Source organism: Chroicocephalus ridibundus, chromosome 4, assembly GCF_963924245.1.
Source record: "Chroicocephalus ridibundus chromosome 4, bChrRid1.1, whole genome shotgun sequence".
In the NCBI taxonomy this organism is placed as follows: Eukaryota; Metazoa; Chordata; class Aves; order Charadriiformes; family Laridae; genus Chroicocephalus; species Chroicocephalus ridibundus.
In genome coordinates, this window is record NC_086287.1 from 8392842 (window position 1) to 8407188 (window position 14347).

Consider the following 14347-nt stretch of genomic DNA (forward strand, 5'->3'; position numbering starts at 1 on the left):
CAGCACGTGCACACATATCAAGAGGTAAATGGACCCCAAAATATCGTTTGTGCTACTAAAAATTAAAAAAATAAAAAAATAAAAAAAATAATCATTGATATAAGTGGAGATGAAAAGCTAACATTTAGACCTAGGGAAAAAGAAGACACTTAAAAAACGCCGACAATAACATAAGTTGTGCAAATTTGGGTGTTTTTAAATGCTGCCTATTTTTTAGCTTATAATACAATATTAAAATAAGGTCTCTCACTTATTAAAAGAAAGCTTGGCTGTCCTTTTGAGAACACTATAACAATTTACAATGGCAAATTTATTGAAAAACAAAATTCATTTTACAAATTCACAATGCTTTATCAATTTAAAATGAATGCTGCATTTCCAAAAAGCACAACCTCTAACTTTTCTTCTCGTTTCTTTTGTACCAGCAATTTACAAAAAAAGAAACAACCCCAAAACCCCAAACCCCGCCCCAAAACCAAAAACCCCATGGCTCCCCCAAATTCGCACCCTCCCTCCCCCAATTTTGAAATAAACATGTAAGAGAATGTAAGTTTTATAATTAGAAAATGGCAGTTTATAGACCTTCCCCAGTTCCAAATGTGCAGTAGTGCTTCACGATCCTTGAGGGGTTGGAAGGTCAAATATAATTGGAGGGTTGGTTGGTTGAAAGCTGACTGTACACGTTGAAGCATTGATGTACGTTGTGTAACCGTCCGTCATAATGCCATAACCTGTAGGGAGAATGTGTCACACTTACTGTAATATAAACAAACGATACCGCCCCTGGGCAGGCTCCACTGAAAGCTTGTTGCGGGATCAATGCTTTGGAATAAAATTAAATTAATCCCTTCAAAATGATACAAGCTCTTGAAAGCTGCCACAAAGGCGTGACTGAAAAAAAATACAATGTACTGTATTTGAAATAAGAACTGATGCTTTCGGTTTATGTACAAACATTTCCCCCCATGGAAAATCCTCTGTTGCAATCGGATACAGCAGAAATAAAAATCATGCATACTTCTTCTAATTACTTAATTAGTGAGCTGTAGTTTGCATGCCTGTAATGTCTGTCATAAGAAAAAGACAAATCAGGAATAAAAGATTTAGAAGTAACTTTGGTTTCGCCTACAAAAACCCCTCTCTGGGCAATGAACAATCCCAGTAAGCTTTCCCCGTGCCGGCCTTCATCATCCAGTTCCTCATCACAGGACTGCCAAGCTGGGGTTCAGGCTGCCTTGTGAAACCTCAGAAACTCATTAGCTGGTTAAAAATATACGTATGTCAATATTTACCTTTTACATACACACACACGTGCATATATACACACGTATATACATATATATGATATCTACCAGTGAAAATCATGACTAAGGAAAGGCACCTCCTGCTACAAACACTGGAGCACTGGAGGTCAATGGATGACCCCGGCTTAAGCAGAAACCAGAGGTGAAAGTTAAACGGCTGACTGCTTTTCATTGCGAAGGGATTTTGATAACTTGTTCCCAAATCAAAGAGCAAGAAGCGAACAGCAATCGCAGGTTTTTCAGCATGCCAAGGACTTGACTCCTCAGTAACGTTCTGGCATCAGTTTCAGGACGCTGAAGACTGTTCTAAACCTTCTGAACATCTGGGCAGCAACGCTTATGTTCACAGTGTGCCTGTGGAACCAGCAGCTCTTTCTCTGCTGGCCTCCAGCTTCTCTGCCACTAGCCGCCCAGGAACAGACCGTGCACTCCAGGAATTTTGGGCAAGTGGAGCAAACTATAGCGAGCCATCAACTGAGTCACACCTGAGCCTTCATTCAGCAAACGTGATGTGAGAAAACAGATGATAACAGAAGTGCAGAGACACTGAGAAGGTAGAAGGTCTCCTCTTAGAGACATTCTCCCAGGGATAAGGAGACAGGGGCTCCGGTTCCACCAGTGCAGAAGGTGGGAGAAAGCTTTGCCATTGTTTTCAGCTGATATCCACAGAGAGCTAACAAAGAAGCTAGAAAAAAATCTGGGAAGAATGTGGCACCAAATGCAGCTTTAAAAAAAAAAAAAAACAAAAAAACAAACCTAAAATCTCTTTCATGGAGAAAGAGAACTTCCCATTGCTAACCCACAGGGAAAAAATGTTTTTCTTTTAAACCATTACGATACAGTACAGATCAGCGCTGTCTGAAAGCTAAGATAAATACAGCTACCCACAGTGTCTATCAGAAAGAATAATCACTTCAGAATTGCTGCACTGTCCGCCTGCATTACTTTATTTATTTAGACTGGCAATTTTGATTTAGATCATCTCATGGTGGGAAAAGCCTTGTTTGCAGTCGTTCTTGCTTATCAACCAGGAAAAAACCCCGCATCACCAAAATGTGTGCAAAGCCTCCGTTGATTTCATGTAATGTGGCGCACACTCACCTCAGCTGGAGCTGGATGAGAATTAGTTGCACTGTAAGATAATGCTCTTAACACTTGGCTATTTCTTTCTGTACTGAAACAAGACGTTCTGATGTCGTCTGCGTAAGTACTAAACAGGATTTAAACTTTTTTGTTAATAGTCTTGTGAGAATGCATCTGAACGTTCACTTTTAATAGGTGCTACCACCTTTCCTATGGGATTTAAATGCAAGGTGCTGCACGTGGTCCCTCAGTGCTTTCTCATAGCACTGATCCTGTACATCACAGTACCTTCCTCTCCCATTACTTAACACTATTACAACTAGAAGTCTCATCATCCAGTGTGCCCACAAAGGCTGTAGATAATTCACAAGTTTTAGCTGGAAGTCCTGCTGTATTCACTTATTCTTAATATGCAGGCACTAATACTGTACAAAATACCCGATCTTTTCCTGGGGGCATGAGAAGACTGCTAGTCGTGCTACTATACTTAAGGTCATGTCAGTATTTCCATTATAAACTCTTTATTTACAGACTCCAGGCACAAAACCTCATTGTATGAAGTCACAAGGGCTTCGGAAAAACCAACACCACTAGTTGAGAAAGCTGTCCTTTTTTTATTTTTCTTTTATGAAGCCCTCCAAATCTTTAAGCCTATGGAGAACCTAATTAGAGTCAATGGAGAAACCTCCAGGGGGGACAATATAAAGCATTTAATGTGTAATTTCGAGTTCTAGGGTCACAAAGTCTTACACTCTCTCTCAGGCAGAACTCCTAGTGTTTGTCTCTCAGCCACATGAAAGCTACAAAATTGTATTAAATATTTAAGTATCTCCAAAATGGATTTAGTCTCTCAGTCTCTTCCACTGTCGCAAACTGAGCTTATTGTTTCCGAAGCTTCAAACTCTGCCTGATCTGGTACCGAGAGTGGGGAATTATCTCTTCTAAAATATGAGCCTGCTGGACGGTGGCATACGCAGTACAAACTGTATTACAGGATGCTTTTAGAAACGTATGCGGAGTGAGTTCTGGCAATCTCTCCTCCTGATGTCTGACTCGAGATCCTCGCCTTTCTGCTTTTCCTTATACGCCGAGGGAGGTGAGCTGAGACAGTACGTTGCCTTCGCTTTTCCCTTTTTTCTAGCACCTTTCTTGGCGCCTGTGCTAGGAATAATGGGGATCATTTTCATTTTGGCTTGCAAGTGTGGAGAATCTCATCTGTTTCTCGAACCAAGTTTGTCAAAATCTGAATTGCTTTCAAATAACCTGTGTGGAACAACCCTTGCACAGTGAAAGATGTAGGTGGCTAAATGTAGCACACGTTCCTGAAATGGTCTGGTTTAATTCTAACATAAATTTACAAAGTGCTGTGCACGCAGTCACTTCCCCCAATTCCCTCCCTGCTTTAGCCCAATATGCCATTATCATAGAATCGTTATCCATCCTTTGCAATACACCCTCAAAATGCGCTGCTTTGAAATCAGCCCGAGAGCGAAGAGGGGAGTGGTGCTGCTCCTTACCTTCGTGAATCCCACCAAAGACGTGGAGTTTGGGCCTTACTCGCCTCTGCACCGTGTTCAACAGTTCCACACAACCCACTCTCTGCAGCTCCTTTGGAACCCAGTCTCGAAAACCTGAAGGCAAAATGCAATCAATCAATACTATTAATTTTCTCTATTCAGGTAAGGTTTCACGTAGTCTTTCAGGAAGTCATAATTCATGGAAGGTTTATTACATTATCTCTAGTCGTAACCTCTCCATTAAAGCACACAATGGCTTTTAAGAAATGTTTCACTGTCACTTTGTCTTCCTTAAGATTTCCTTCCTCCATCTGCATTAATATTTTTCTGGATGTGATTTGGTTTTTTAAACTACAGGTTTAAACTCATCTTCCACCTTGAAAACCTGGGACATTTATTCCCGGCACTGCTGCAGATTTTTCTTCCCTTTCCCCCGGCTCTCACAGCACTCCGCTTCCCCAGCCAGATAGGCGGTTACTCCAGAAATAAAATACCTCTGAAAGATCGGCTGCTCTATGACCCACTACCTCTGCCGCCCCAAAGCTTTAAAATACAGTCTCCCACAACTTCCAGAAGACCAGGGTCTGCAAATGTCAGGTTCCTTCCGAGTCCCCGGTCACCAACTACAAGCAATGGAGCAAAATAGCTTCCAACAAGCTCGTGCTAATTCACTACGTTACCGCTCGGTCCTACGGATAATATGGAAAAATGCACAAAACTTGGCACCAGTTATTACAGAACTCTGCTGCCTGGACTAGCGCTGAAAAGGGTCAGCAGGGCACGATGGATGAGGAGGAGTAAAAGGGAAATCAGGGGCCACATCCAACTGTAGCATCGTTCTACTGACTTTAAAGCAATTACACCCTGTGCCAAGTTTATCCCAGGTAGTAAAAACATGTTGTGACATGAACCTGACTGAATTTTGGAGAGAACAAAGAGTCCAGGTTACAGCTCTTAATATTTACGTAATTTAAAAAGCAGCATTTTGCCAATATTATCATGCAGACTGAGACCTAGACCCTCTCCTTTTAGGCACAGTCCTTGCACCCAGTCTGTGTCTGTAGTTAAAATACCGCATGGACCTTTGGAAATTGAACTTCATTATCTCCATCAAACCCAAAATTTAAGTACGCTTTTTCAATTAAAGCATTCATTAGCATCTGCAGCATTACAGTATTTCTATATGAACCCAATTCAGAGCAGATGGATTAGCAACCCATTTAAAATAGCACCCGTGAAACATTATAAACATGCTTGTGGGGGGTTTTTTTGCTTCTTTGGGAAAATAAACAGATTAAAAGAGCGCTATTCAAAGCGTTGGTTTTCAATATCTGGTGCGTTCCGCTGCCAGTGGATGGTGCATCACTGCTTTATCACAGCAGCACGCCGGCAGCTCTAGTAAGAATAAAGACAATTTGCAGATCGTCTTAAAACATTCTTTAGTAGTATTAAAAGAGTAACCAGGATATAAAAGAAGCAAAAAGTAAATTACCGGTCGCAAACTTTCTGGACATTTTTTTTTTTTACCCTTAGCTCTGCTTAGATTGCTGACTCTTAATTGTGGTACAAAACATAAGCAGGCATTAATTCCTGACCCCGCGGCCACCGAGCAGCTCTGGGAGCACTTCGATGCTTTTTTTTTTTTTTTTTAAATAATGGCACCTTGCAATTCTGGGAAGTTTTTTTTTATATTTACCACCGTCTCAAAAGTCAGCGATTTCAGGTGATCATATGACACTCTGATTCCATGGATTTCAAGAACTTACTGAAACTCTGACAAAACCACAGTCTACTAAGAAGAACAGTAATGAAGAAGAGACTGATACACTTTCTTATCCTCATACACCGTATTTATAAAAGGCAGACGCTCGGTTGTTGTAAAACCAATTGAAATATTTAAAACATGGCCCCAGACTGCTTGACACGTGTCTTAAAGAAAAGCAGTAAGTAATGCGCAATGCTATCTTGTGGGGTACAGGGTAGGGAAAAACTAGTGGGAATTTTCAAACAGTTTTAATGTGGTCTTTAATGACTTCAGATATGCCAAAATTGGGTACTCCTGCCTCTGCTGAATGATCACCTTAGTGTCTTTTGGAGACCATCAGAATTTAGTTTAGAACTTAGAATTAAAATGGGGATCAGTGAATTACTCACGTTTACAAGGCAGGCAAAATTTAACTAAATGAAACCTTCAACTAATTAATGAAAAAACAAACTATGCATTCACGTACTTGTGCTCCCCTGTCATTAGTTTGAGTAAGGAATAATTATCTGAGAAAGTAATTTTATTCTTTCACAAATTTGCTATAAGACAATTAATAGCTTTAAAAATACTGTTACATATTTTACGTTTCCAAGGAAATTATCAAGGAGAACCAGCTCTTGATACTAAAACCATAAGGAAACGTCATTGTAGTGGAAAGATTTTTAGACATTTTAGTCAACCTCTGAAAAATCATACGGGATTGGATCTCCCATGGAGATAGGATGGGATGTTTGTCAGATGAATATTATTCTTAAATAAAATCCCAAACTCTAATGGCTAGGAATCAGATATTTGATCTTCCTTAGCTTGAGTTACAACAAAAAATGTAATTTTTATTTAAAAGCACCAGGAAGCTCAACACATCTGCTAAGCCTAATCACCACTTTACGCTTCTTCCAAAAAGGCTTTTTAATTCATGGTTTTCAGTTAGGGTGCAATTTCAGCGTAGCTTATAGCATTATTATTTTTGCTTATTTTGAAAGGAAAATTCTCAGGCAAAAGATCACGCACAGCTTTTGTTTCACTTACCAAGGGGAGGTCCATGTGTCATTAGTATATCAATTCCCTCAGGAATAAGGTTCCACTTGTCTAGCAAAGACTGACCTCTGGGTAGGTTAAAGCCCCATCCATTAAACCACGGTGTCCTTTGGGGGGAAAATAAGATGAACTGCATCAGTATAAAATAAAAATCTCTTCCCTTCTCCCACTTTTCTGAATGAAAATAATTTCTGTACTTCAGAGATGACTTGTAGACAGCCTGTTTGAAGGGGATGCTGCTAAAACGAACTAGTTCAAATACATACATACACTAATGTATACGTCTAAATTTAGATTAATATCCTATGCTCTTTTTGTACAAGAGTATTCAGCCCTGGGGGAGTTTATCCACTGGAGAAAGGGAAAAAAGTTAAAATAACACAGACTAAATCCAAAGCTTTCTTACAAAGTTTGGGGATGTTCAAACATAACAACTCCTTCCTTATGCTACCTACCAAAACAAGCAAAATTCTCAAAGATTTTGGAGGCAAAAGACAATTTCTCAGAGCGAAGGGCAGCCAGTGGGTAACAGCTCAACGGGAGGGCTGTGATGGGGGTTACAGTCGCTGTCTGTACTACGGGTTTTCACTAAACCCAAACTTGCTCCATTTAGCACTTTTCATGTCAGAACATTGTCACATAACTCGGCTTTGAACTCCTGAGCCTCCTAGAGGTCCTGAGCACACAATGACTTTTTCAACAGATCGTATAATTTAAAATTCCTTTAGTGTTTCTTAAGGAAGACGGAGATCCTCAGTCTCCGCCATCATAGCATAGCGTTGCTCTGAGACATTGGCTTATCCATCAACCCAGATGTGTGGTGATGAAACGCGGACCTTCTAGGAGTACTTTTTCAGTGTATAACAGCCAAATTGAATGGTTTTGATGCAGGTATGTTATAATAAAGCCTTTCTGTATCAGGTAGGTCCACAGAGCAACTGTTCTGAAGAGAGAGTATTTACACCTGTTACTAACAACGGCTGTTGGAATCGTAATAATTTTAAGAGTTTTCATCCATATATGTGTCTCCTAGAGCTTAGGCAACAGAACTGGACTGGGATGCTTCATTTTCTAGGTCGGATGCTCCCGGTCCTAGCCGGGCCATCTTTCTGAGAGTTCAAGCTACTCCTGCAGTCAGTCTTCTGCGTACTGCAGTTCTGCAAATAAAAATTGGGAAGAAAAAAAAACAACCAAACAAACCAGCCGTAAGGAAAAGCATACCTGTTAAAAAGAGAGAGACCATTAAGATTCCTACATAATTTCATTACATAATCTGCCTCCTGCACCCTTTAAATTATGCATATTTTCAGCTTCAAATATGCACTGAAGTGGAAATTTCCTGCTGAGATTACATCTCTGATTTTTTTTTTTGTAATTATTATTATTATTGGAAGTATTTTGTTCGCCAGAGACAATAATTTGACCGATGAAGATCATACTCAGTTCTATGTATGGTCTGAATTCCTGACAACGGGCAGTATGGGAAAACAGCAGGCGCTGCTAATATAGGAGCAGGAAGGTCACCGGTGTCTTAGTAACAAATAAAAGCCACATCCCATGTAGTCCTACGGAACTAACATTTAAGACTACACACACACACGCAGGAACTCATTCAACCTAGCAGGCTTCCTGGATGCTGGACGGACGCTAACGAGACAGAAAAATTAGATGTTCGTTAAACATTTTATGTAAGCGATGGGTTCCTAGCGTGCACGGCAATGAAACTTCACCTCTCACTGCCGGCTTGCTCTGCGCCCCCTGAAACATTTAAAGAAGTTCAGGTGTCGTGAAGCCAGGTCAGCGTACCTCGCAGGAGGTTTGCATGCAACTGAATTAAAACTGAAGGATGTGTGTCTTAGCCTTCTTTAGCTAAATCGCAAGTGTTTCTGCTTTGCTGTGATTGACCTTTCTGAAACACGGATCTAAATTTCCTTTCCTATAATGTTCCTAGGTTTTAGCGTATCAAGATTATCGTAACCTTCAGGGCTGCAGTTAAAAGTTAAAATATGGTTTGGCTAAACATTCAGCCGCTTAAAAAAACAAACACACAGTGCATAGGTTGAACTTTTCACTGTCAATTAACGATTCTTTCCCCACTTGCATTTCTCCTGCAGATAATACTGTAGTTATTACACCATAGTTAAACCTGAAATGTGAAACCACATCTGTGATCTCTCTGGAGCTCTTTGGAGACTACAACCACAGAAAAACCTGGATTTGTCTGCAGGTTTTTTATTTTATTTTCTTGTGAAGCACTGGGGGAGGAGGAGGAGGGGAACCTGAGCTCCAATATATTCTTCATTCACCAGCCTCTGTAATTAGCTGTGACTAACAGGCACCACATGGGAATCCACTTGTAAGAAAACTTTCGAGAAACCTTCCCCATTATGCAGCATGTGCACACACAAAAAAGACAGTTGAATACTTTTTTAATGCACTAAATATTTTCATACAAAATGAGTAAGTCGGGGAGAAGATCGGGCACGACTGGAAGAACACCTGGATTACAGATTTAGGTTTCGGGCATTTAAAACACGAACCTGCGCTGGATATTCGATGAGAGCACTGTGCCCTGACTCCGCAACCCCAGAGTCCCTGCGTTTCAGAGGCGGCTCCGGCATCACCAGAAAGCCAAGAGGAAAGAGGATGTGGTCAGAACACCACCAGTAAGAAAAGAAAAAAAAAAAAAAAAAGAAAAGAAAAAAAAGGCTTTATGGCACAGATTCAGGTTTAGATGAGATCAGAAGGAAGGTCACCCGATGTTTGCACTACGCCGTGTTGCAGCGCAGACAAAATGGAGCTGATGTACTGTGAATCCCGCGAGCAGACAGATGAATAGCTGTTTACCCCCAGCAAACTTTAAATGCGCGCCAGAAAGACAAAGCCCGCACTGTCGGTAGCAGCACCCTATCAAGGGATATGGGGTAGGGATATTTCACTCCCCCTAGTGCCCTTTTTTGCATACGTAGGAGTTAAATAGAGTCATACTCAACTTGTAAATAATTTAGAGGGGGAAAATTGCACACACAGTTACGTGCCTTCTGTAACACCTTCTGGAGCTGGTTACTTACTGGGAGAAACCTCCTCATATCTAGGAAGAAGTGTCTGTAATGAACTTTGGCTGCACCCACCTGTGCTGAGTTGCAATCAGGTGCAAACAATTAGTAAAGGCTACTCAGTCATCAGTAACTGCATTTAAGAACTGACGTATTTCTCTTTCCTGTGAAGTTCTAAGTAAAAGATGTCACTTAACTCCTAAACACATTAATAGTATACTTCATTATTAAGTAGCTGGCAAGAAAAGAAAGCGATCAGCTGTTGAATAATGCCACAAGGGAGGTGCAGACATAAAAACCACAGGGATTAGTAATGAGAGATTACAAATGATTTTGTCATTTTACGTTTGACGGACCAGAACACATCCTCATACCCGATGCACGGCATGACGCAGGTCCCGCTTGCCCGGTGTGTCAGCCCGTGTCTGGTAAAGCCTAACTGAGCCTCTGCTCGCCAGAACCACGCTGCACGTCACAGCATCCTTCATGTGCCATCAATCCATCAGGATAATTCCTGATCCCCGGCTCACCTGACAGCTTAGCCCTCCCCTGGCTGCAAAGCTTCCTTATCGTTTAGGGATAGCAGTTACGCTGGCACCAGATGTGACACAGGGAATATCCTCATCAAAGGCAGACACCTGGCTCATCGTTACTCTCTCCAGTTCTTCATTTCTAGGCAGGAAGCCCCACAGATCCCCCTCCACCTGGCATTTTGGAAGGTACATTTTCTGCAATTAAAAGAATGCTTATGCAGTAGGCTGCGTATTATCTTCACACGTCGTGCTGCAAGAGACACAGACATCACTTGACGGAATACCAAGAAGGAGGGGATCTTAACCTTCACGACAAGACTCACCCTCCTTTTGCAGGTGTGTTGGGAGAACCCCCTGACAACACACAAATCCATCTGCTTTTAATGGCAGAGAGCTGCCTCTCCAGCAGGTGATCGGATCTCCCTTCTGCCAAGAACTTTGTATGGTTTTACCATTTCACTATTAAAACAAAACCAAAAAAAAACCCTAACAGTGATGGAGCATTATTTTAGGACAGGAAATCACAACCGCTCCTTGGGGCACACACCTCAGAAGCAACATCGTCACGTGGGGAAAACAGGAGATGCAAGGCTATGGCCAAGTTCATCCAGGTGATACAGGAATTTCAACTCCTTCTGGAACTTTAACACTTTTAAAGGATGGTATCTCCTACTACCTACTTTCATCTCTTCTCTGGCTCATGAATTTAAATTACCTTATCCTCAGAGTTCAACAGCTCAAAAGGTAAACGTATAATGAGACCTTCCAGATTCACGTTTTCCTTTTACCTCCACCAGTAAATCCATTTATTTCAATAGTTACTTCCAAACAGGATTAGAAAGAAATAAATCATCTCACGGGGTTTTAATCCCATGTATTCATTCATTCATTCATTTTTTTAAGACTACGCAGTCTTTTAGGAAAGTTTCGATTTTATCCTTAATCCAATGAGTAAAGTGCACAGGAGGCAAAAATTTCTTTTTTCCTTCCAGAGACCACCAGCCAAGCGGGTGTCTAAAAGGCATCACGAGCAGGAAGCACTTCTACACAACTAATAACAGTAACGACACGCTCTTTATTTTTGCCAGTGTTCAAATCCAACACACAGACCTGGCTCAGGAGGGAGAGAGACGGTTCCATTTACAGGACAAAAATGGTGGGACCGGACACCGATAGGGGCTCCTAGACTTGTTCAGTTAAGGGACTAACCCACAAACACGTCCCCAAAGTATCTGTTACAGTCCCGGGCGAAAGCAGCAGACTAGCAGAGAACAAACAGCAAAAGGGGTAAAAGAAAAAAGAAAAGTGACCTTTGTGCATGGAAAAGAAAAGCCTTTCAAATCCTCCTCCCTCCGCCCCAAACGCTGCGCACAAATGTTTGCCGGGGCAGAGCAGCACACACGTGCCCGGCGCCGTTCCGTCAATGGAGAGAGCGTGCCCGGTGGGAATAAACAGAAAGGGACTGTAGCGTGGGGCGAGGGAGAAGGGGAAGGAGAGCGCGTGTGTCATCACGGAAACAAAGGGCTGAGCAGGGCAAGTGCACAATGTACTAAGGACGCACATTTTACAAGTTAAGAGCTTCTATAAAATAGGCTCTGAAGCTTGCCTTCTGTGCTACAAAACCTGTTGTGGTTTTTTTTTTTCCCCATTTAGCTCTTTCTTATAGCGAATAGTCAAATGCTTTTTCATAATGTAACAGCCACTAAGAAATCTTACAGGCTCAATGATTTCCTAAATGTGCTCATCATATGCAGTGCTGTGGTATCAGTAAAAGGCAGGGTCTGGAGGCTCGAGCTGCGTTTCATTCCCACTAGGATTTACCTGCTGTGCCTCAGTGTCCCATTTAGAAAGCGAGGACAATAACACACAACCAAAGGAAGCATCACGGGGTCTGCTTCCTTGGGATTTTGCTTACCCTGCATCTTTAAACAGATGAAGCTCTCCTGAAAGTGGGTTACCAGTACTGTGATTATGTTAGACACGTTTCTGTATGTATCTCCTTATTACTGACCTGCACAAAAGCCAAGAAGTCTCTAAAACATAGTTCATCTATTTTTACAGTATTATGAAAACTTGAAGCTTCAACAGATGCTCGTTATTTTATTATATTTTTTTTGCAAGTTTTATCTCTCTCTTTCAACTGACTACAACCTCTGAACACTGGCTGGTTGTCTAAACAACAAAACATTTTGAGAAACACAACCCCCACCCATCCACAGAATCACAGAATCATAGAATCTTCATGGTTGGAAAGGACCCTTAAGATCATCAAGTCCAACCAACCAACCTACAATCTCTGCCCTTCAGAGCATGCCCTGAAGTGCCACATCTAGACGCTTCTTAAACACCTCTAGGGATGGTGACTCAACCCCCTCCCTGGGCAGGCTGTTCCAGTGCCTGACCACTCTTTCAGTAAAGTAATTCTTCCTAATATCTAATCTAAACCCCCCCTGCCGCAGCTTCAGACCATTTCCTCTGGTCCTGTCATTATTCACCTGGGAGAAGGGGACAACACCCACCTCTCTCCAGCCTCCTTTCAGGTAGTTGTAGAGGGCAATGAGGTCTCCCCTCAGCCTCCTCTATGTCTCCACTGTCTGTAGTCTCCACTACGGTTGGAGGGCAAGAGTCCTCCACAATGAGAAGTGGCAGCAACCACCTCATCGCCACAAGCTAGCATGACCTGGTATTCTCCTTGCACCAGGCTGTTCTCAAATACTATCTCAGGTTGTACAAACTGGTCAATGGAGGCTTTAGCTTAGATTCCTATCAGATAGAGACACATGCTTGGACCTCTGAGAGGTATGAAAGAAAACTCTGGGACCTCAACTGCTGCCATCAGCACGTTCCATGGATGTGCTGATGTGGACCAGATTATCACCTAAACCAGGGACAGAGAGGGAAGTAAGTGCAGTTTTAGCCATCCATACGGCTGGAAAATGGCACATGAAGAGAATTCCTTTATCCAACTTGCAGTTCTTCGCTCTCTCGCCCTCTGTGCGTCTCTGCCTTTGCTGCTTCCAGGCTGCCCCAACTTTTCTTGACGGGTAACTGAGCCCTGGTCCCCAAATCTACAGCCTACTACCTCTGTGGACACCTTTCAGTATTTGGTTTCTCCGATGGCCCATATCAGCCACTGGCATCTTCTGTCCCATGTCTTGAATGGTTAGTGATGCGTTTTGGAGGAGGAACATAAAATGTTATACTCTTTTCACAGGTTTTGTGTTAACAATACCAGAGCACCACAGACAGTATTTAAGACCAAAACTCGTCTTCTGAGGGGAAGACTTATTTAAAAAAAAAACACAACAAAAAAAATCATAAACAACCCAACCCACGAAAAACTACAATGTACAAAAAACAACAGAAGGAAGTTGTGTAAAGAAACATATAAGAACACGCACACGCCAGGGTTTAAGAAACTTGAAGCCAAAGGAGCAGAGAGGCAGGAGGTTACAATGCCAGCAATGTCACGGAGGATCACAAGACACGGAGGACAGCAGGGCCCAGAGCATGGGGCCCCCTGAGGACGTGGAGAAAGAATATACAACGAAGCAGAGGAGGGGATGATGTGAGGAAGCTGGTGGATACTGGAAAGGAGAGGAAAGGAGTATACGAATTTTTAAAGTTTATGACTCAGGCAACCATTGTTTAAGTATCTGAATTGCTCATCAAAGAGGAAATTTCCTCCAAATCTCCTGAGGTTTTCCAATCCCTAACTGTATTGCAATTATTTTATTTAGGGCTTTACTTAATGAGATCTGGGAGATATTTTAATATCCCAAAAATAAGAAAATAATTCAAACTTGACTCAAGGGCTAATTTCATTCTACTTTTAAAAAGAACAGAATTACAAAGGCCTACTAATAAAAGCAAGTATTAGACCTTGCATATTTCTGTGCCGCATATGGTTGAGGATGGCTTGAAGGATAAGACCTGGTGTAAGCTAGCGCCAGTCTCAGCTAGGTTTCCCTGCATGGTGATGGGAACACTGTGGCAGCAGCTCAGGCCTAGGAAACACCACGCCAGGCTGATTTACAGAACCTCTTCTCAT

The 14347-nt window shown here is 42.0% G+C and overlaps 1 protein-coding gene across 3 annotated transcripts in view; it reads right to left on the bottom strand.

The window, feature by feature from the left end:
* Positions 1 to 498: 498 nt before the first annotated feature.
* Positions 499 to 14347, bottom strand: part of MPPED2 (metallophosphoesterase domain containing 2) — a 109623-nt gene continuing 95774 nt past the window's right edge. For all 3 annotated transcript variants that reach the window (XM_063333616.1, XM_063333618.1, XM_063333617.1), the window contains exons 5-7: positions 6699 to 6814; positions 3905 to 4018; positions 499 to 731 (exon numbers count right to left, since the gene is read on the bottom strand). In XM_063333616.1, the coding sequence (XP_063189686.1) occupies positions 613 to 731; positions 3905 to 4018; positions 6699 to 6814 (349 nt within the window). In that variant the 3' untranslated portion in view covers positions 499 to 612. The remainder of the gene's footprint in view (positions 732 to 3904; positions 4019 to 6698; positions 6815 to 14347) is intronic.